The sequence below is a fragment of the Agelaius phoeniceus genome, chromosome 6, assembly GCF_051311805.1.
Source record: "Agelaius phoeniceus isolate bAgePho1 chromosome 6, bAgePho1.hap1, whole genome shotgun sequence".
Taxonomy (NCBI): Eukaryota; Metazoa; Chordata; class Aves; order Passeriformes; family Icteridae; genus Agelaius; species Agelaius phoeniceus.
The window spans coordinates 57,778,044-57,798,790 of NC_135270.1; the positions used below are offsets into that span (position 1 = coordinate 57,778,044).

At 40.4% G+C, this 20,747-nt stretch overlaps 1 protein-coding gene across 1 annotated transcript in view; it reads left to right on the forward strand.

Annotated features, from left to right (window-relative positions):
- KCNH5 (potassium voltage-gated channel subfamily H member 5) overlaps positions 1–20,747 on the forward strand; it is a 162,638-nt gene that overhangs the window by 83,203 nt on the left and 58,688 nt on the right. The window contains exon 8 of the mRNA XM_054635039.2: positions 17,446–17,645. Coding sequence (XP_054491014.1) covers positions 17,446–17,645 — 200 coding nt within the window. The remainder of the gene's footprint in view (positions 1–17,445; positions 17,646–20,747) is intronic.

The following is a 20,747-nucleotide window of genomic DNA, read 5'->3' on the forward strand; positions in this document are numbered from 1 at the left end:
GTTCTTTTCTCTGACCAACTGCTGGATACAAAGAGCTGGTGAACAGCCTCCAGAGCCTCCAGTTCATCAGTGACAGTGACAGCATTAAGTCATCTTTTAGATCCATGCAGAGGACAAAGCCACTGCTCCTCTGTGGACAGGTGTGCTTGCCCCTGCCATGATTGTAACAAAAAGGAGTTTTAATGATTCAGTTTCTATTTGAAATAAAGTAGGTGAAACACACTGAGAAATAGACTTGCTTCTGAAAGACTGTGCTGTGTATTTTTAGAAGTTGGCACTAAGAAGTGCTATTTTTTATTTTTCTCTGAAGGAAAGTGAAAAATATCATGTGGGGATCAGTCATGGTAAATGTGCTCAGTAGCCTTTCCCAGATGTCATCTCAGCCCATGTGAGGATCTGAGATCAAAAAGAGAAGAGTTTTCTTCTTCCACTAATTAAGAAAAATCAAGGTATTGGATGAACAATTGCTTTCAAATTGCTTGGAGTAATTTAGTACTGGACTGTGCCACAGTGGTGACTGGCCTGAACATCCTCATGAGTTTCAATACACAGATATTCAGTGTGGCCCTTGTGAGTCTGAATGCTCTGAATGCAAATACCATTGGAGCATTGCAGAAATCCCTTCCTATGAAACAAATCGGGAGATAATTAAAGCCAGTTAAAATCTTTGAAGGAGAATATTATTTCAATAGAAGAAGCTAATTTGTCAAAAAAGGAGGCATTTAACTGATCTTGCCAAAATATCTTTAAAAACCTTGTTAGCACTCCGTGTCCCCTTCATTCCATTATGAACTGGTAAATTCCATATGGGACAAACTGACCTATCAATTTTGTCATTAACCATCCTTAACTTTGAGATTTTTATTGTCTCATGTTACCTAGTGGAATATAAAATAGTGCAAAACCAATTTAATTTTAATTCCTATCACCATAACCCAACCCCACCTGCCCACAGTTTTTAAATCTAAAAATTATTCTTTCTTTCCCATTTGGACTCAAAATCAAAGCTTCCTGGGAAGAAGAAAATCTGAGCCATATCAATCTCTACATATTTTTGAGGGGGATGGCAAAGGCAAATATAAAAATATATATGGTACCTATTAATTAGGAGACCATGAGGGGACATGCTTTGCCATATGTGCTTCATTAATGTCTTGGTGACATTAATTTATTTTACTTATCAAATTATGGAGCAATTAATGACTCCATGTCTGCTTGTGGCAGGAGATTTATGGGGTAGACACAGGTTTGCTTAAATTATCTGTGGGCTCTGAGCAGGGTCAAAAGGATCATTTCTCACCCTCCACACAGTCCCTCTGAGTCTATGTTCTTTGAAATACTTGCTGCTGGCTGACTGCTTGTAGGGGAGGAACCTGGAAATGGACTGTAAATTCATTTTGTGTAAATGAGACGGGAGATGGGCAAGCTCTTAGTAATTATAGTCAGTAAATTGTAGCTTTTGAGAATTTTAATTTGCTGTTACTTTGGTTGCAGCACTCAGAAATGTTTCACAAATTAAAATAAATATATTAGCTGAAGAAATCAGTTATCAAATCTGGCGTGAATCTGCCCCAAATAATAATTAAAAGAATGGAATTTCATAAAAGCCTTATGCCTTCTGAAGTGTGAAAGGGAGATAACATGAAGGACTTCAGATACAGTTTTGTTATTTGACTTTTTCCTTAAGTTTTCATTAGCTTTTTATCCTAGCCTTGTGAATGAATCTTCATCAACAACAATAAAAGCAGGTTTTGCTCAGCAAGTTTCTTAGTAATGTGCAAATGAAAATAAATGGATTTTTTTCTTACCACGCAAAGCTTGGCTATCCCCAGTCTGTATAATTTCTGCAGTATTGAGTGCATAGTTTTGAAGAGCAGTACCACAACTCCAGTGGTGTGTGTAAGTAAAAATAATGAATATAGTTAATATTCTGTTTTGCTAGAGACATTCACAAGGACAAATGCACTATGTCCATGCTGTGCATTTCTGACTGCCTCAGATACAAACTGTGGTGCTCTAAACTGTTCATAATTGCCCAGAGGGTTGGAATATCAGCAGTGTGATTACTGTCCAAAGCCAGGCCAAAAGGGACTGTAGGGATTGAGCTGTGAATGTTGCTTGGGGAGTACTTAACATGCTTTGGCTTCATTTCATGTTTTCCAATTAATTTTCTAATTATGTTTTCCTGGTTGGAAAGGTCTGGGTCAGGAGGTAGAGGAGGTTGTGAGAAAATTGGGATTAAAGTTTGGAGTGATATAGGGGCCAGGCAGGAGGGGTTGGGGTTGTCAGAATTGAGGGGAACTTGTACCAAGGACCACCCTTCTAATTAGGATGTCAAATTAGTCTGGAGCTCCTGGCTGTGCTCCTACTCTTTGCAGGAACTCCTCTCAAGGTGAACCTTTTTCTGTAGCTGTACGGCTCCTCAAGAGCTGCAGAGCTCTGAAAATCAGCTCAGCCATTCATGTCTGCTCTGAAAAGCACTGTCTTAAATCACATTGCTGGAAATTCAGGAAGCTTGCCTGACCCTTTAGGGTGAGGCTCCATCTTCTTAGGCATCTGTGTACTGAAAACTGCATTTTCTTCCTTCCATGTTTTTAATTGATGTGAATGGCGAGGGGTCTTTGCAAAAGCACTCAGCTGTCACCCAGCTTGTCTCCTAAACCATATCCTCATCAGCTGCCTCATGCTGATGGTGCTGTGCCACCTCATTGCTTGTTGCCTTCCTCTGGGTGCCCTTGGCTTGTCACACCAAGCATGGCCGATGTCCCTCCACATCCTGGATTGCACCAGCAGCAGTGTGGCCAGCAGGACCAGGCAGTGGTTGTCCCCCTGTGCTGGGCGCTGCTGTGGCTGCACCTCAAATCCTGTGTCCAATTTTGGGGCCCTCATGACAAGATGGATGTGGAGGGGCTGGAGCACGTGCAGAGAAGGGAACAGAGCTGGGGAAGGGTCTGGAGCACAAGTCAGATGAGGAGCAGCTGAGGGAGCTGGGGGTGTTTAGCCTGGAGAAAAGCAGGTTCAAGGGAAGAGCTCATCACTCTGTACAACTCCCTGATAGGAGGATGCAGCCAGGTGGGGATTGGGCTCTGCTCCTGGGTAAAAGGTGATGGGAGAAAAGGAAATGGTGTCCAGTTGCTCCAGGAGAGGTTTAAATTGAATACTAGGAATAATTTCTTCATGGAAGGGTTTGTCAAGCACTGGCACAGGCTGCCCAGGGCTGTGGTGTTTCGGGGTCTCTCGCTGGTCAGAGTGACCCCGAGAAATGTTAGAAAGTCTCTTTTCCCAGCCCAGTGCTTGAAGAAGGAGTCAGGGCTCTTCATTTCTCTGTCTCAAGGTTGTTTATTGTTCCTTATCTGTAAAATTCCTTCTCCTGTCCTGCCGAGATCAGCTCAGCAACAGTCCAGGCACTCTGCCTGGCCCTGGGGCAGTGTTATGTCTTTATACTAAAAACTACATGTACAATGTTTACAATTACTTTCCAATACCTATCACCTATGTTAGACAGTGAGCTTCTACTCTAAACCAATCTAAAAGTGCCAACATCACAGCAGAAGATGGAGGCCAAGAAGAAGGAGAAAGGCTGGACATGCCCAGATCCCTCCATCTTGCTGCCTGAACCTCCATTCTAAAAAAACCCCAAAATCTAATTTTCACCTTGTGATAAATTCACTATCATCCTACTTAATTTGTTGTGGCTTGCAGATCTTCATCTAAGGTTGGTAACTTGCTCCAGGGGTCATAATCAAAACCACAGGGGCATCTTGGGCTCTGTGCCAGGGTCGCTGAGGCCCTGACAGCCAGAGGGATGTCCTGGGTCCTGATAGTGGTGGAGTCTCCATCCCTGGTAGGATTTGAAATAGATGTGAACGTGGCACTTGGGGTTTAATGGTGGCCTTGCAGTGTTGGGTGAAGAGTTGGACTCAACAATCTCAAAGGTCTTCTCCAACCTAAACAATTCTGTGATTGCATAAAGCTGTGCAGTCTTGGTTACTATCAGCAGAAGAAGGCTTTACAAAAAACCACCCCCAATTTTAGCCCCATTATTCCAGTGAAATCTGCCTGCAAGGATTAGCTCATTAATTATTTTTTATGGATGTGTGCGAAGGTAGGGAGCTGGTGTAGATGTTCTGCATAAATTCTTCAGGAAGATCCAGGAATGGAGAAATATGGAGTAATTTCTTACAGTGTCATGGCAACCAGCTCTACCCAGAGGAGGCATCCTATCAATTAGGCTAAATAATTATGAACAACATTGAGTAAAATGAAGAAAAACAGCTTAGAGTCATGTCAGGTGGGAGGCAGTTGAGCTACTAAACAAAATAAAAAATAAGCTATATCACTTCTGGAAGAATTCATGAGAGGCTGAAGGCAGATGTAGAGAGGAGAGAGAAATGAGGGGAGTTAATGAGATAGTTTCCACCACAAGTTTTTTTTTCACTTACTCAGATAAAATAAGAAGTGTTTGGGAAAATCCTCAGTTTTGTAGAAATTTTATTCTTATTCTTAATTATGTATTTTGAGGAAAAGAATTGATATACACAAGGGTTTTTCTTTTAACATCTGAACTAATATGTCCCTGTTTTCCAGAAAACTGAAAAGTCCTCTCTTGACAATTCTCTTACTCTGCTATTCAGATTTTTCTTTTCACACTACAGTGAAATTAAAAAAAATCCTTCCCTTGGTTTTTCTGCTGGAGAAATGGGAGGAAATCTTAATTTATTATAAAAAAATCTTTACTTGGATGTTGGAAAAGTAGAACATATTGAAAAAAAATAGGACATTTGACTTCTGCTTTGACTTTAGAAGGTCTTCTGCAGTTACTAATTCAGACTAAGACTCAGGCTAAGACTCAGGCTAAGGTGGGTTTTTTTTTTTTTTTTTTTTTTTTTTTTGCTAAAGCTTATCCTCTTTCACAGAATAAAAGCAGCAAAATAATGAAGTGGGAAATAGTAATTTTTAAAACCAAGACTGCACGTCTCAATTTTATAAAATATTTCATTCTGAATTTCCTAATGAAAAATAGAACAGGGACAATTGACATGAATGATTAAGTGTGGAACTTAATCATAAATGTTTAAGTATGGAAGAAAATTGAATAATTTACCTTTCTTTGTAAAATGTATGTATTAATGAGAAATGTGAAGTGACTGTGAAATGATGATGATGATTGTTATTATTCCTAATTCTAACTATGAATAGGCATGAAGAAAATTAAAATTGTGTCCCAAAGGCCTTTTCTCCTGCCTTTGGGAAATTTCTCATACAGCTTCTCAAAGGAAAATACACTCCTACATGTTTATTGCCAGCCCTAAAACTCACTAACATCAGCAGCTACTTTTTATTGACCTCAGTGAATTATGGACCACAACCTCTGGGAAAAATGACTTCAGATTAATATCATTAAGAACTAAAGCAGGTTAGCTTGCAAATTTAGTTCAAACTGTTTTTATTTAGGTTAGGTAAAAGTGTTTTAATGTTATTCTTACTAATATGTGCTCGCAGGAACAAGCACTTGCATAAAATGAGAAATATGTGAAAGATTGTTTCTCCCAGACCATCAGTAGAGGAGATGAAGAGGCTCTGCTCCATAGTTAATAAATCTGAATGCCTGAAAAGATTAAAGGAAATATTTGCAATTTGATCAAACAACTGTGGGGAATAAGATGAACTCCTTTGGGATTGGGTTTGCGAAACTGAATAAAAAATGTAAAGAAAAGAGCTTTGCAAAGTCAACTGCAATTAATAGTTCAGTATAAAATTAATGTACTATACTGCAAGGGCTTGGGGAGAAGCAGGCTGGAAGGCCTGAAGAGATGTGCTAATAGGTGGGTTGTTGAATATAATTTTCCTGAGGTTTGAAGACTCAAACTTGCAGCAGTTTCTTACAGAAGCAGTTGGTGGTAGGACAGCTCAACGTGAGTGATATTTGCAGGTGTTTAGAAGCACACAAAAACCACGAATGTATTGTCAAACTCCCCATTCCATGTGCAATGCCTGTTTTGTATGTAATTTCAGATGTCATTGTCTCTAAAAAAGGACATTATTGGCACACGTGACCAGCTGTGAGTGCCTTGCAACAGCTGAGAAACAACTGAGGGTGGCAAAATAACTGGGGCAGAGACCCTGCAGTCATTGTCTCAGCTCTTAACATGTGAACAAATATGTCAAAGGCATCAAGGCCAGTGAAATGAACCTCCTCATTTGTGGCTGATCTCACTGGTGTGTGAGTAAAGAGAACAAGATGTTCAGTGTTAATGGCACATTCAGGCTACCAGACTGGAAGGCTGAACGTGTCTTTTAGAAATTCATGCTTTCTCCTGCTGCTAAAGAGTTAATGCTTGAGAGATATCCCATCCCATAACTGTTATAACTCTTGGGTCAAATCTTGATATTTTTATTCTGTCAAATCTCTCGTTTATTTTCACTGGACTTTCAGGGTTGGCTTAGTCACTCTTGGGTAACATCCAAGAACAGCTTTGTCCTGCTCTGGGAAATAGTCCTGCTTGTAGTAGAAAGATGATAAAATCTTCCCAATTATTGTGACCTAAGCTGTGATACTGGCATAAACCTAAAAAAAAATTAAAACTATTAAATTTTGCACAGACTTCTATTTTTAACTCATAGTTGTATTTAAATGCAGCTTAGTAGACAACTTAGTTCAGGAGAAGCATAGGAGAAAACTCCCTTGTGCTGCAGGTCTGCTGAAATCTGAAATCAGGATTTCTGGTTTGGTCCAGCAATCCCCACCACAGAATTGTGAAAAGGACTGATCAAATTCAGTGTCAATGCACACAAATGAGGAGGTAGCTATACCTACACAATAATGTTTTCTAAATTAGCAGTTCCCACTGAGGGATGACACCTGACTCTTGCTGCTTAGACTCCCTTGAAAATATCGGTGCAATATTCAGTACCAGTCAACAAAAGGCAAATAGGATTCCTGGGCAGGCAATTGAAATTAATGTTGTTGCACCACACTGCACTGCTCTGCAGCAAGATGCTGGAAGATTAAAAAGGGTGTCTGAAAGGTGACAGGAATGAGGCATGGCATGAGGGCTGCAAACACAGAGTGGGCGATGGTTTAAAAATCAAGAGTGGTGTGGAGGAGATGGAGAGGAGCAATTACTTTCTAGAAAGGGTGGCTGAGGGTGGTCAGTGTAAAGGCTGGGGCAGCCAGGCTTGCAGAATAGCACAAAAAAATAATGGTTTGGTGAGGAAAAAAACCCCAGAAATGGATTTGTGGAGTGGTATGGGATATTCTGGTTGGAGATGGTCGGTGTGAGTGCAGTCCCTGGGCTCTCTGGGTTTGTGTAAACCTGAAAGGAGTGGCCCAGGGCAGGAGTGGCCCAGGGCAGGAGTGCACTCTGCACCCTCTTTCCTGAGCTCTTCTCATAAATATCTGGAGGGGGCTGCAGTCAGGGGATGGGTTTTGGCTGGGTGAGCAGTTAGTGTGGTGCTGCTTGTCACATTTATCACTGTCCACATCTCTGTGTTCCCTGGCATCCTCCAGGCACTGTCTGGAGCTTTACAGCAAGAACTCCTTGGTCCCACAGAGCAACTTCACTGCAGCATCCCAGAGCAGAGTGAGTGCATTTTAGTGAAATGGGACATTTTAAAATGCCATGAAACAGTCATCAAAAAAGTCGAAGGAAAGTGGTAAAATACACTCAATTATTCTCCTCAGACACTCTCCAGACACCAGTGTAATTTCATTGACTTCAGTGAAATTAGTGTTAATGTAGGAATGGAAATGCAGCAAATCTAATTCCAGCATCTCCTTCCTGGAATAGTGAGCAAGAAAAACAGAGAGGTAATCAGGTAGAAACAAGTGCTGATCAGAAGGAGTTGGACAGGGAGGAGAGGAGCTCCAGGGGCTGCTGCCAGGAAATAAAGATACTTTTCCAGTCTCACATAGTCATGAAGAGTTCAGCAGTATGTGCACTGATGCTAAAATGAAAAACCAGGCTTTTTTTTTTTTTTTCTCTTAATTTGACAGTATATGCAGTCTGTTGTTGTTCTTTTGAAAATTCTCAAACCCCTTTTGCCAGGACAACATTGATGGCTAGCAATGTTTTAGTATTGATGGCTAGCTAGTCCTGTGCAAACATTTACCTTTGCACAGGACTTTGTGCAGTGTGCTAGCAATGTTTCCAGGAATGTTTTTTATTTTTGGTGGTATGGAGAAGGGAATGGTGCAGAGCTGTGGGACTGGTGGAGAGAAGTGGAGGTAATGTGAATATTACAATACTTGAACAGCTTTTTTCACCTCAAAATAGATCTTTTTATAGCCTTCAGAGTACTGATGGCCAGTTCTACATATACATTTATAAATAAATAAATAAATAAGATCTATTACTATCTGGCTTTATGATCCTCTGATGCAACTGCAAAAACATTTTGGGGTGTTGCCTGCCATTTTGCCCTGCACAAGGGTGCTTTGTGTCACTTGGCAAAGGTGAGCACAGAGAGTCTTCGTAGGACCATAGGCGTTCTCTGAAATGCTGTAAAAACTCCCCAAATATACTGGAATTCAAATCAACATCATTTAGGGAATGAAGCCTTTTCCTTAAGCACATTCACCTTCCCCACTGAGCCTTCTCCCCTGGTAAGAACTGGTTTTGTGGCAGCTCTGAGTGACTGCCAAGCCTCAGACCTGTGACAAACGCGGTCCCACCAACATGTCAGGCAGGGGGATGGATGATGTGCTTTGAGTACACAAAGGGTTAACTGATAGTGCTGAGTGCCAAATTGAGAGGCCAGCTTCTTTCCTCCTCCCAGAGGGATGCAGCACAGAGCAGGACAAGTGATTTCATAGAGTATGAAAGTGGGAAACGTGCTTGTTTTCACAGTTGGGTTTCACTTGGTGATTGGCTGTTCTACAAGACAGCCACAGAGGAAGCTCTGAAGAAGCTGTCAGCATTGGTGACAGCTCAGCATCTGTCACAGCTAAATCAATACTGCCATGGAGGACAGGTTCCCAGAGTGAATAATCAAAGTAGAGTAAAGCTAATTCACCTTGAAAGTCTGAAAATGTTGGTGTGAAATTTTTTAGACAAAACCAGCATTATTCCAGCAAAAGACAAGAGGTGCTGAGGCCCAGCCCTGAGCTCTGCCCAAGTGTGGGAGTGGGGAGCAGGCTTCACACTAGTCATGTGCACAAATGTGCTGATAAAATGGAAATCTGGTGCTAATGAATTGGGCAATAAGGAGTTTTGATTGGCCCTTATTGCTAGCAGTGTGCTAGGAACTCATGGTTTGGTTTTGTGGAAAATATTCCATTGCAGTATAAACTGAGGGTATGGGTGAAGATAATTAATGTTCCACTTTTTTTTTAGGCTGTTAAGACTCTTTTTTTTTGCACCAAAATGTGATTTTCTTCCATTGTTCAGGTTTCTAATATTTAAAATTAAAAGACAGGAGGAAAAATGTTTTGCTGTGGTTGGTTTTAGTTTTATAAAACCTGGAGGTGAATTGTTTCAACTTTTTGTGAGACTTTTTTTTTTTTCCATTACTTTTAGTGCAAACATGTCAGGGAAGAGAAATTTAATCAGAGCTAATCTGTCAGCATCAGATGGAAACTTTTGGATACAAAAGTTTGCTAAGCTCTGTCAGGAAGTGCTGAATTTGGTGGATAGAGAATTAGAGGGAAAGTGCTTCTGTAGATGACTTAGATGAGTAAGAAATATTATTCTTGAGTTGAGTGAAGCAGTTTTGTGGTCATTTTATGCATTTGAAGAGAATTACTCTGCAAATAATAGGATGGAAACATCATCTCCAAGTTTGAGGCTTTTAATATTAAGGGTTAAGTACTTTGTTCCTAAAAATACCCTATAATTATTCACAAAAATCCATCTTCACACAGAGTTCAGGCTGAGTTCTACTGAATGGAAGCAATATTGCTTTACCTGTTCTCTGTCTCATTAATATTTTCAGACAGATATTGTATAAATACTCACTGTTGTGGTAACAGGTGTTTTTACCACATCTCTCAGGGCTGTACATGGCCTGGATTTTATAGCTGGAATAATTCCTTTAATTGTCTCAAATCCATCTTGTTATTTGTGTAAAGATAAAACCGAACGTTTAAGTAAATGAACAAACAAAATTGGATTTTAAAGAACTAGAAAGAATGAGCAAATTAGAAGAGTCAAAGGAAAATTTGCACCTGCCAAAATTCCGAGCCCACTGCTCTTGTATGATCATTCACCTTTACACTGTGTATGTGTGTATGTACATATTATATGTATATCTATGAGTATCTAAACCACACCAGCACACAGATTTATACAGCACAAACTTCTGCACTGGCATACACATAAAAAAAGAGCCCAGGAGCACAGAGCTGGAAGCACCTTTTCATACAGTGCAGTACTTTGAAGGTGTGTTTACAAACTTTCCATTATATTTTAACAAGACAGGCAATTTAGGTGGTGTTCTCAATGTGCAAGTGATGTTCTGGCATCCTGCCTCCAGCAACATTGCTATCCTGAGTTCATCTTAATGTGACAAGGACTTGGTGTCCCACTAAAAAAAAAAAATCCTTTAAAAGTATTAAAGAGGAAAAAAATCAACAAGAGAAAAAAGCCTCGTGGCTCAAATGCAGCAAGGAGCTGTGAAGTCATTTCACACAGGGATACTGACAGCTGCCAACTTTGCTCAGGAAACTTTTTTCTTTGAGATGATCCCTTTGGTTCCTGTGCTACAGTTCAGTAGTGCTGGAGACCCTTTGTGTCCTGTGCTTGTTATTGGTGACAGTTTTGACACACTGAGGCACAGGGAGGAAGGCTCAGGATGGTTTTGATCCCTGGGTCTTAGTTCTGGACAGTAACAAGAGTAAGGACAGCACTCTGGGATTATTTTTTTGATGGAGAATGGAAAGAGAAAGATTTATGTGATAAGTGGATGATTGTCTGACAGACACAATTCAGCTTTTTCTGAAATACTGGAGAGATTTGCATGGAAATGAGGCAATGTTGGAGATAATATTCAAAATGGAGAAGATGATAAATAAGGATGGAGCAAAGTGTGCTAGAGGCACAGAACTTGCTGGAATTTTTGGTGAATGTAATTCTCATGAACTTTGGTTAACTTCTTCTTCTCTACTTTCCTCCTGCACCCACTGTAATTACTTTAGGGAAGTGATTGTGTTTTAATTACCATTTACCTTTGCACAGGACTTTGTGCAGTGTGTGAAATTCTAGATGTGCCATTTGGTAAGGAGGTGATGGCTTTTTGAAGAAACAGGAATGATGAAGCATTACTATAAGAAATGGTTTGACTCATTTCACTAGTTAATTCTTATCTGTGTTTGTGTCACTCTCTTCTGCTAAGTGGTAAGTTAAATATTCCTGCCCCAACTGTCACCTTCAAAAGCTGTGACCCATTAAACCCAAATTCTATTGCATATCAAATGTGTAAAAAAAGCCCCAATCAGCCTTTTCCTTCAGAGCTCTTAGAGGGAAAGATTGTAGAATTAAGGTCTTTTCACTGCAAAATAAGGATTTTTCCAGCAAAGTGGTGCTTTTACCATTCAGTTAACAGGGTACTGCTGTTTGCCCTGCTGCCTGTTGTGGTGTAATTACCACCATTTTTCAGGCTGTGCCTTCCCATATGTTGCTTAACACCCTTGACTAATGTGATGAGGAAGAAGCAGACCCTGGCAGTCCCAAGACCTGTAAAGCTTTCAGATGGAAAGAAATGCAGGAAATTCAATCCAACAGAAACCCCCCGAGCTTGTGCAGGGCTCTCTTTCTGATGGCTGGCACTGTTTCTCAGCTGAAAGAATAAAGTAAACTAGTAAGCTGAGGTGGCTGTGGAAGGTCATGTTGGGCAGGGAATGTGTGATCTGAAGCTGCTTAGCATCAGACCTTGGAGCCCTTGACCGCTCATCCTCAGGGGGTTGAAATGAGGAATTTTCTTGTCTGTGCTGCTGAATGATCTTAGCCAACTCCAGCTCTTGTCCAGCACTGCCACAGGACTGGAAGCCAAACTCACTCATATCTGTGGACAATCGTGGCTTTAATTTATGACTGTGCTTTGCAATACCGTTTCAGCCAGTCCTGGCTTGCAGCTCTGTGCAAAAGTGCAGGTGGTCAGGTCATCACATCTGTGTGGCAGCAAGGCATTGGAGCTTTAAAGTAAATATGTTCCATTAGCTGAGTGTGTTCATGGAAAAAACCCAAAAAGCTCTCAGGTTCACCATTTAAACATCAGTGACTGACCATACAAGTGCAGTTGAAAGCCTTCATTTTAATAAGAATATATTCAAAAGGAATGCCAAATGCCCAACTGCCTCCAAAGCAGCTGTCCCTCCCTTCTGTGCAGTGTCCCCTGCAAGGGGAAGAACAGTGGGAGCTCCTACACTTTACTACTGATAGTCATCTAATTTAAATATTCATTAAGTTCTTGTCAAACAAATATCAATGTTAACAGGGATTTTACAGGCCTATCTTTATTATCGCTATTATCTCAATTTAGGATTTGCACTGCTGTAGTATCAGGAAGGTTTAAAAAAAACCTGGATGTGGCACTGGGTGCCATGGTTGACTTGAGGTGTTGGGGCATGGGTTGGACTCAATGATTTTTACTGGCCCAGTGATTCTGTGAATTCTGTGAAGCTGCTGGGCCAGGGAAGCAGGGGTGGATGTCAGCTGGACCCAGGGAGGAGCTGTGCACCTTGTGTGGCTGTAGGATGTAGGAATGCCACCCAATGCAGGACACACATCTGGGCCAGGCTGCTGGTGGGATCAGACTGGAACCTGCAATCATGGTGGGCTTTTGACCAGACACAGCTGTGTGCAATTCTGCCCTGATTTCAGCAGTCAGATGGTTTTGGTGAGGAGTTCAGAGCTGAATTTCATGGCTGAACCCATGAAATTCAAAGCTAATGAGCTTTGCCCATTAGCTTCTCCTCTGCAAAGTGGGTGTGACAATGCACACTTAAAGGAGGATAAATACATTGGATGATTGTGCCATGGGATAATACAGTGATCTGGCTGCAGGGGTAATTGGAGGAAAGTTTTTTTTTTAATGCTTTGGATGGTTTTGGAAGAAAAATGTAAGAGTTAGTGTGCTCTGGTGTTGGCATCTCCCTGTAAATGGGGAAAAACAGCGATTGAACACTGATGTAAAACATTGCTGGGATGGGGGAGAGTATTTTAACAGCAAAATATTTAATGGGGCCAAGGATTTAGAATCAGGGTTGGCCTTTTGGAGAGCTGTAAAAGCACGGGGCTGTGTTGGTGCTTTCACTGGCACAGCTGGCAGACAGGAGTGTCCCTGAGGGGGAGAGGTGGGAGGCTGGGGCTGGCATCAAAGAAGTGCTATAAAACACTGATGGGGGAGGGGGCTTAGCAGGATTATTTTCTCCCAAGTAGTAACTTGGTTGAAATGTGTTGGTGGATCTGAGGAAAGCTATTTCTGTTAAGAAAGTGGCAGCTTTTTGCTGCTGCTGCAGCATCTCAGCGAGGCTGTTTGAGATGTAGGAGATGGCCACTGCCTGGTGTTGCACCAAACAGAGCCTGCAAATATTTTGCAGTCTAACTAGATGTATTGAGGTGAGGTGGAAAGAAATAACAGAAAACTGCTCAGCTTCTAAAAATGTAAATAGATATTTGGGTACTGGGTTTCTCTCTATTTATATTTATGGTTTGAGCCTGTCTGGATGCCAGATACCCACCTTGTTTCTGTCACATATTCTCACCCTTCTCTGGCTGCAGTTACATCTGTACAATGCCTATTTTTTTTCTTTATTATTCTTAAATATGATACCCCAGAGTTGTTACCATCATTTCTAATTGGCCCAGCCTTGGCCAGTGGCACATCTTTCCTGGAGGTGCCTGGCATTAGCTCTGATGGATGTGGAGGGAGCTTCCAGCAGCTTCTCACAGATGCCACCCTGTGTACATAGAAGCCACCCTCTCAGTACCAAAATTAGGCTGTGCAAACCCAGTGTAAAAAAATATATAGTTTTTATTTAATCTCTCCTGAATGATAGAAATTTAATAATTCTTATCTAAAAATCTTGCAGGAATAGCTAATTTCAAAAATTAGTTGAAGAAGAAGTCACAGCTAGCCTCAACATGCAGAAATGAAAAATCTATATTTTTCCAGGATCACAGCCTCATAGAATTGTTTAAGTTGGCAAATGGTCATTGAGTTGGACTCTGTGGTCATTGAGTCCAACCATTAAGCCAGCACTGCCCAGCCCACTACTAAACCAAGTCCCCAAGTGCCACATCTGCATGTCACTTAAATCCCTGCAGGGATGGTGACTCCACCACTGCCCTGAGCAGCCTGTTCCACTGCTGGACACTCCTTCAGTGAAGAAATTTTTCCTAATTTCCAATCTAACTCTCCCTTGGCACAACTTGAGGCCATTTCCACTTGTCCTGTTGACTGATATTTGGAAGAAGAGGCTGGTACCCCCTTACTAATCTTCTTCACAATTGCAGTTTAGAGGAACATTGTATATGCTTGGATTAATAATACTCCAGGATGTAAGGAAAATCAGATCTCTCAATTAAGCCTTCAGTTCCTTAAGGCAGATGTTCTTATCTGGATGTATTTAGCATACAGTCAGGATAATAAGAGATCTGAAATGCTTTGGGATTATTTAGGCAAGTCTGAGTCATTTTTTCTTCCAGAAAGTTCCTTATTTTTAAATAGGCTAAAACATTTATGTAACACCATTGCTAAATCATTCAGAAATGTTTTATAAAAGTACAAATGTAATAACATTTTATATGTAAAAATATATAGTACTTGGGTTCTTGTATATAATTTTGGGGAGATTTTCCACACTTAAGAGTAAAAATAGAAACTACAATCACAGTTGAACCACTTACCTCACCTTTAGGACTGAGAAAAAAATATTTCTGCATCATTACACCAAATTTATCTCTATAAAATTTAGTGAAGACTGTTCCAGATCTACACACATAGAACAATTGAGTTAATGAGTGTTGCATGACTGTAGGAACATAACAGGAAATGTTTGGAGAAATTCAAGTCATTAAAGAGAAGGTGAATAAATGCAGTTTGACCTAAGCAGTCTTTTCAGAAAATTGGGCAATTTCACCTTCAACCTTGTCTCTCCTGTTTATTGTAAACAGTGACTAAATTAAAACTACTGAGTTTTAAGTGTATGAATAACTTCAGAGATTTCTTTAGAGGTTGTTTAAATACTTTTACTGTAAAGAGAGGCACAGCATTTTATTTTCTTTCCTTTCAGAACCTTTTGCACATGGCTTTTACTGCCAATTCCACCTGCCAAAAGTAATTAAAATACAGCAAAAGTGAAATGCCCTTGGTAGTGCTTATCTGCCTTTGTTTTTTTAATAGGTGAGGGGTAAGACTCACACTTGTCTCTTCAATATTTTCTCATTAAATAGAGATTCTCTGACAAATCTTCACTTGCTAATTATGGACAATATGGGTTATTGATGGAGAGCCTTAACCCATTGAAGGTGCCAGCAGCATTAGATGCTTGTCAGCATCTCCAAAATTTTGTTGCATACCAAGGCGTGCAAAACGATAAAATCAGCTTTTTATAAATGACCTCCTTTTCTAGTTATCATTTAGGGAAGAGGGATGGAGAGAGGATTTACAGAGAGAGGTAAATTATGAAAAATCTTCTCTCCCCCCAAAACCTGCAAACCACCCTCAGCAGGGTGTGGGCATGGGGGAGCACCACGAGTGAGGAGATTCCTTTGAGGCACAGCTCCAAAGCTGTGAACATCTAAGCAGGTTCCCTTTAACTCTTTGCCAAAGATCCCCCATGCAGTAACCTGTGAGAGAAGTGGAGTATTTGGATGAACTCATCAACCATTTTTACCATTTCCAATTCAAAAGGAAGGCTTTAGTTTCCAACAGAGCACCAATGCTGAGTTTGTCTGTGCAGACTCCACAGTCTGGTGGATTCTGCCTTAGTGAGGTATTGCTGGGGGGTGGTTACAGGGATTTTGTGTGCTTGATTCAATGATTTATTCTACCCATAATTTCTTGAAGAAACTTTTTTTTTTTTAAGTACAACTTTTCCAGGACCCTATATTATGAGACATAAACCCAGAATTTCTTCTCTGGCTTTATATTTTTCTACAAATCCTCTCTGCCAAGAGGAGGTAATAGGTGCCAGTTGCTTCAGACAAGCTGATTTCACCATGGCATCCTTAGCTGTTTCCAGCCTGGCAGGTGGCAGAATTGCATCTCTTTGTGCCAGTCTTGCAGGGCACATTTTCAATCAGCCTGTGTGCTCTGGGTAGGTCTGCATGGCCAGCTGGGTTGTAGGTATGGGATTTGCAGGTGCAGTCCAGCTGTAGTTAGAGGTTGTAGGAATTCTATTTCTGCAGAAAAACATTTTGGGGGCAATTGGGGCTTCTCTATACATTTATAATGATTTGCAGTAACATCTAACATCAGGGATATTGTGCCCTCACATACCTGATGAGATGAGTGCATGATAAATCAGCAACTGTTCAAAAGGATGAGGGATGTTGCACTTAAGAGAAGTGATATTTCATCAGGTTTCTCCTGCTGCAAAAGTCCAAAAGAGCAGAGAAAGCTAAAGAAATAAAAAAAGTCATGTGGCATTCATCCATCTAAACTTTTTTATAATCCATATGCTTGTACTCTTAAGTGTTGATATATGTCTGAATGGATTTAGAGGTATAGAAAAATCTTTCTGTAGCTTGCAGATATGACACAGCAATCAGAAAAGCAAGGAAACAATCTGCCCTTGCAACATCACGCAGGCTGTTATTCTGCTCTGTTTTCTTAAACACAAATCTTGTGCTCATTTGTGCTACACATTGTGTGACTTTGTTTGGTTTGAATCCTGTATTTGTGATGAACTTTGACATCTGACTTCTAGCTGGACACATAAATATCACAGTGTGAAATGGGAGTACAGTTCCTCTATTAGATAGGTTTTAGGGGAACACCATGTTGCTTTAAAAATGCCACCTCTCACATAGGGGTGATGTACAACAGTAAATTGGTTTGAAACAAAGTGAGATTTCTGGAATGAGGTAGAAATGGGTTGTGTAGAGGGAAGACATTAAGCACTGAGTGATAGAAGGCATTTTTTCCTTTCACAGTGGTTTATTTCTTACCATTTGTAGGCTGCAGTTGTTTTGTTTTTTGTTTTTTTTTGTTTTTTTTTGTTTTAAAGCAATATGGAAATGCATAGCTGAATTCTGCTATAAAGTACGTCTGAGCAAAGATTATTAAAAATGACAGGCACATTTCTGTGTATTTGATAATGTCAAAAACAGAAGTAGTGCAGCACATTGGTATTATGAGATACCAGAATATTTCTCTTTTCTGAAGTCTGTAATGTCTAATGTTAGAGTGTAAAACATAAACTTCTCTGACATTATCTTTGAATTATGATTAGCATTTACTAGAGCGTACATATTTATTTTCAATTATTATTTTTTTTTCCAGCTCTTCTTTATGCAACTATTTTTGGAAACGTCACCACCATTTTCCAGCAAATGTATGCCAACACCAACCGGTACCACGAGATGCTGAACAATGTGAGGGATTTCCTAAAATTATATCAAGTCCCAAAAGGCCTTAGTGAAAGAGTCATGGATTACATTGTCTCAACCTGGTCCATGTCTAAAGGAATTGACACAGAAAAGGTATGAGTACCTGAGGTAACAGTTTAGATAGCAAGAGTTGGTGTCCATTGTGTGCTTTCTTCTATATAGCAGCTTATAATTTACTTACAAATTTTTAACTGCATGTTACACCTTTATTATGTCTGTGTTTGGAAAAAAATGGTTGTTTTTAGAGTAGACTGTTTTGCTGCTTGGAATGTATGCCTTTATTTTTCATTGTTGTAAATGTTTTCTGCTTTCCTTCCAGTCTTGGTTCGTCTAAATGCTAAATAATTTTAATGTACTTAACTGTTGAAATCAATGGGAAATTGGTCTTCAAATTAACCCAAGAACATAGTTTGGTGTATAAACTACATCTGTATTATCCTGAGAAGTATTGGCATCTCTGCATTGCAATTAAATGAGTTTGATTGGCTTGGACCTTTTGCTGATGCCCAGGACATTGGAGTATCCATCAGCATAATTAGTATAAGATTTAATGGCAGTAGAGATTGATCTCCCTGAGCTCAGATCTCTGGACTGGCACTTCAGCCCTTTGGTAGGGAGGTACAGAGAATGTGATACCCATGGCATCCAGCCAGGGTGGAAGTCCTGCAGGACTTTAGCCCTCAGAAGGAACTGTTCATTTAGGTTTCTTCAAAAGCTGGTTTAAGAAGATCATCTTTGGAGAGTAATGCATCATGTGCCAGACCGACCTTATGCCTTGTCCTCAAGAATTCTTTCTGCATTGCATGTGCAGTGAGCCTGTCCAGCCTTGGATATTTCAGAGAGCTGAAGTCAGATGAGGGAAGGGCTCCAGCTGCAATGCCTTGAACATAAGGCAAGATAAAACAGCTTTAGGTTCAGATTTTTGTTCACTGAGGATCAGCCATGCTCCTGTGGCTCCTGTGGACCTGGTACACGTCAGCTTAAATTAGGCATTCAAACTCCAGTATCCATGATTTCCCTCCTGAGAACTTAAAGGCCAAGGGTCCAAAGAAGTTAAGGAAGAGTCATGACAGATGACAGATGACTCTTGAAATGTGCTTGCAGAGCTTTAAAGTTCTTTCTTCAGCTGAATCTCTGGTGCAATATGGGAGGGTGATGCAGACTGTTCAGGTGTGCCAGGATGAAGTCTCTGCACAGAAAAATTTAGTCTTACATCATGCTGATGCAACACCAGTTCTCTGATTTATCATCTGCTGTGAAATTCAGTTTACCACTACACATACAACTACTTTAAGTAACAAAAATCTTTATTTCTTTGATTCTTGTGCTTCAGTATGCCACATTCTTTAATATGTTAACTTCTTATACACTAATACCCTAACTTCCTAATCCTGATTCACAAGTGTTAAAAGTGAGCTTTTCTATTCTAAACTCCTGTAAATGCATTCAACTTCCAACTACATGAAAATTCAACTGCCATTTGCATTTATCTCCTTGCTATTAAGCCAGAGTCCTGTGTTACTCCACTACAGTTTCATTAGATTTTAATGATGCTTTGCAGTTAATTAGGAGAACCTATGCTTTAATTACTGAAATTTCCTACCATAGTTTCCGCATGTCCGGTTTTATAGATGATAAAAACACAGTTAGAGCCCTAATCTCTGACTCATGGCAAGCATTGTTCTCTGGTCTGTAAGATGGAGTGGCTGCTTAGCTAGATAATTAATTTACCTGTAAAATCTGTGACTTAGGTTTTTAACAATTTTCCCTTGGTGAAGACTTGCCTAAACCTAGGCCTGGATGCAAACCCAGTTTAAAACAGTGGAAGGATTTCAGGAACCTCTGCATCTGGACATCAGTAGTTGAACTAATGGAGCTTCCCAGAAAAGCCCATGGTGCAGAAGAACAGAGACAAGAGAAATGTAAGAACTTGAGCACCGGGTTGGATATTTTGGTATTTTGTGTCCCTTACAGCCTGCAAGTCTGCAAAAGCAGCAGCTCCAGTGGTCTGTAGTGCCTGCAAAGAGCAGCCCAGGGGCTGGATGAGGGCAAGGACAGGGCAGTTTGCTTTCTTCTTTCTGCAAAAACTTTGCCTTTAGCAAAAGCTTGGGAAGCTGTGTTGCAGCCAGCCTTACATTTATCTTCACTCAGGAAGGTGTTATGATGTACTTTACCCAAATAAATGAGAAACCGTTGTAAATTCCAGCTGAAAAATCATAGAAACAGAGGTACAGTCCTAGAGATTGGTCATCCAAGGTGGGAGGTCTCTCTTGCCTCAGGTCTTTCATTAACCCTTCCAGCCTTGCTGTAAGTCCCTCTGTACTTACATCCATCTGTGCCAAACCTAGAGCAGGCAGAGGGTGGGAGCAGAAGGACCCCCAGGCACCCAGTGTCACATCAGATTTATTTTTGTGGGTGCAGAGGGGCTGGTGGGATGCACTGCACCTGCAGCTGAGCTGCTGAGTCCAGACAATGCTCCAGCTTGCAAGAGGGGATTCTTCTTCCAGGTCTTGGATTGCTTCTCTGCACTGCTTCTTCTGACAGCCTGGACCTGACCTTAGAGGTTTCTGCAAGTTTTATTTTTAAAGCTCCAACAATGACATTCTGAGAAGTCTGGTGTGAGGATATATTTGGATCACATAATTTCCCATTTTCCTTAATTTTTATGAACTTTTCATTAAGGTTCTTATTATCCTGCAAAACATATATGTGCTCATAACACAGGATAATTACTGAGGAATTTCAGCTTTTCATTTTCCACCAGACAGATCAGACAATTTCTATCATCCAAGGGTGTTTTTCAACCTAATATACTCTATTACATCCTAAATTGTTCCACATATATCTCCATGGTCACACTGGAGTGTGTTTTGGGACATCATTTGCCCACAATACATTTCATTCAGTCACTCAGCATGTTGAAATGGCTGTGTTTTGAACCCCAAAATTAAAGAACAAGTAGAAAGAATGAGTTTTTTATTTGAGTATTACAGTAGGTTTCTATGGTGTTGAACAATCCCAGCATTGATTGAGCAAGAGTTAACATGTGTTTCTTTGATAACTAAAGACTTTAAATTAATGTGCTTGAAATCAAAATATAAGTTAAAAACTTGATTGAAATTACTACCACTTCACATCTGTTGATTTGTTGCCTCAAATATTTATCCCTGAATAGCACATTCAGTGTGCAGTCCC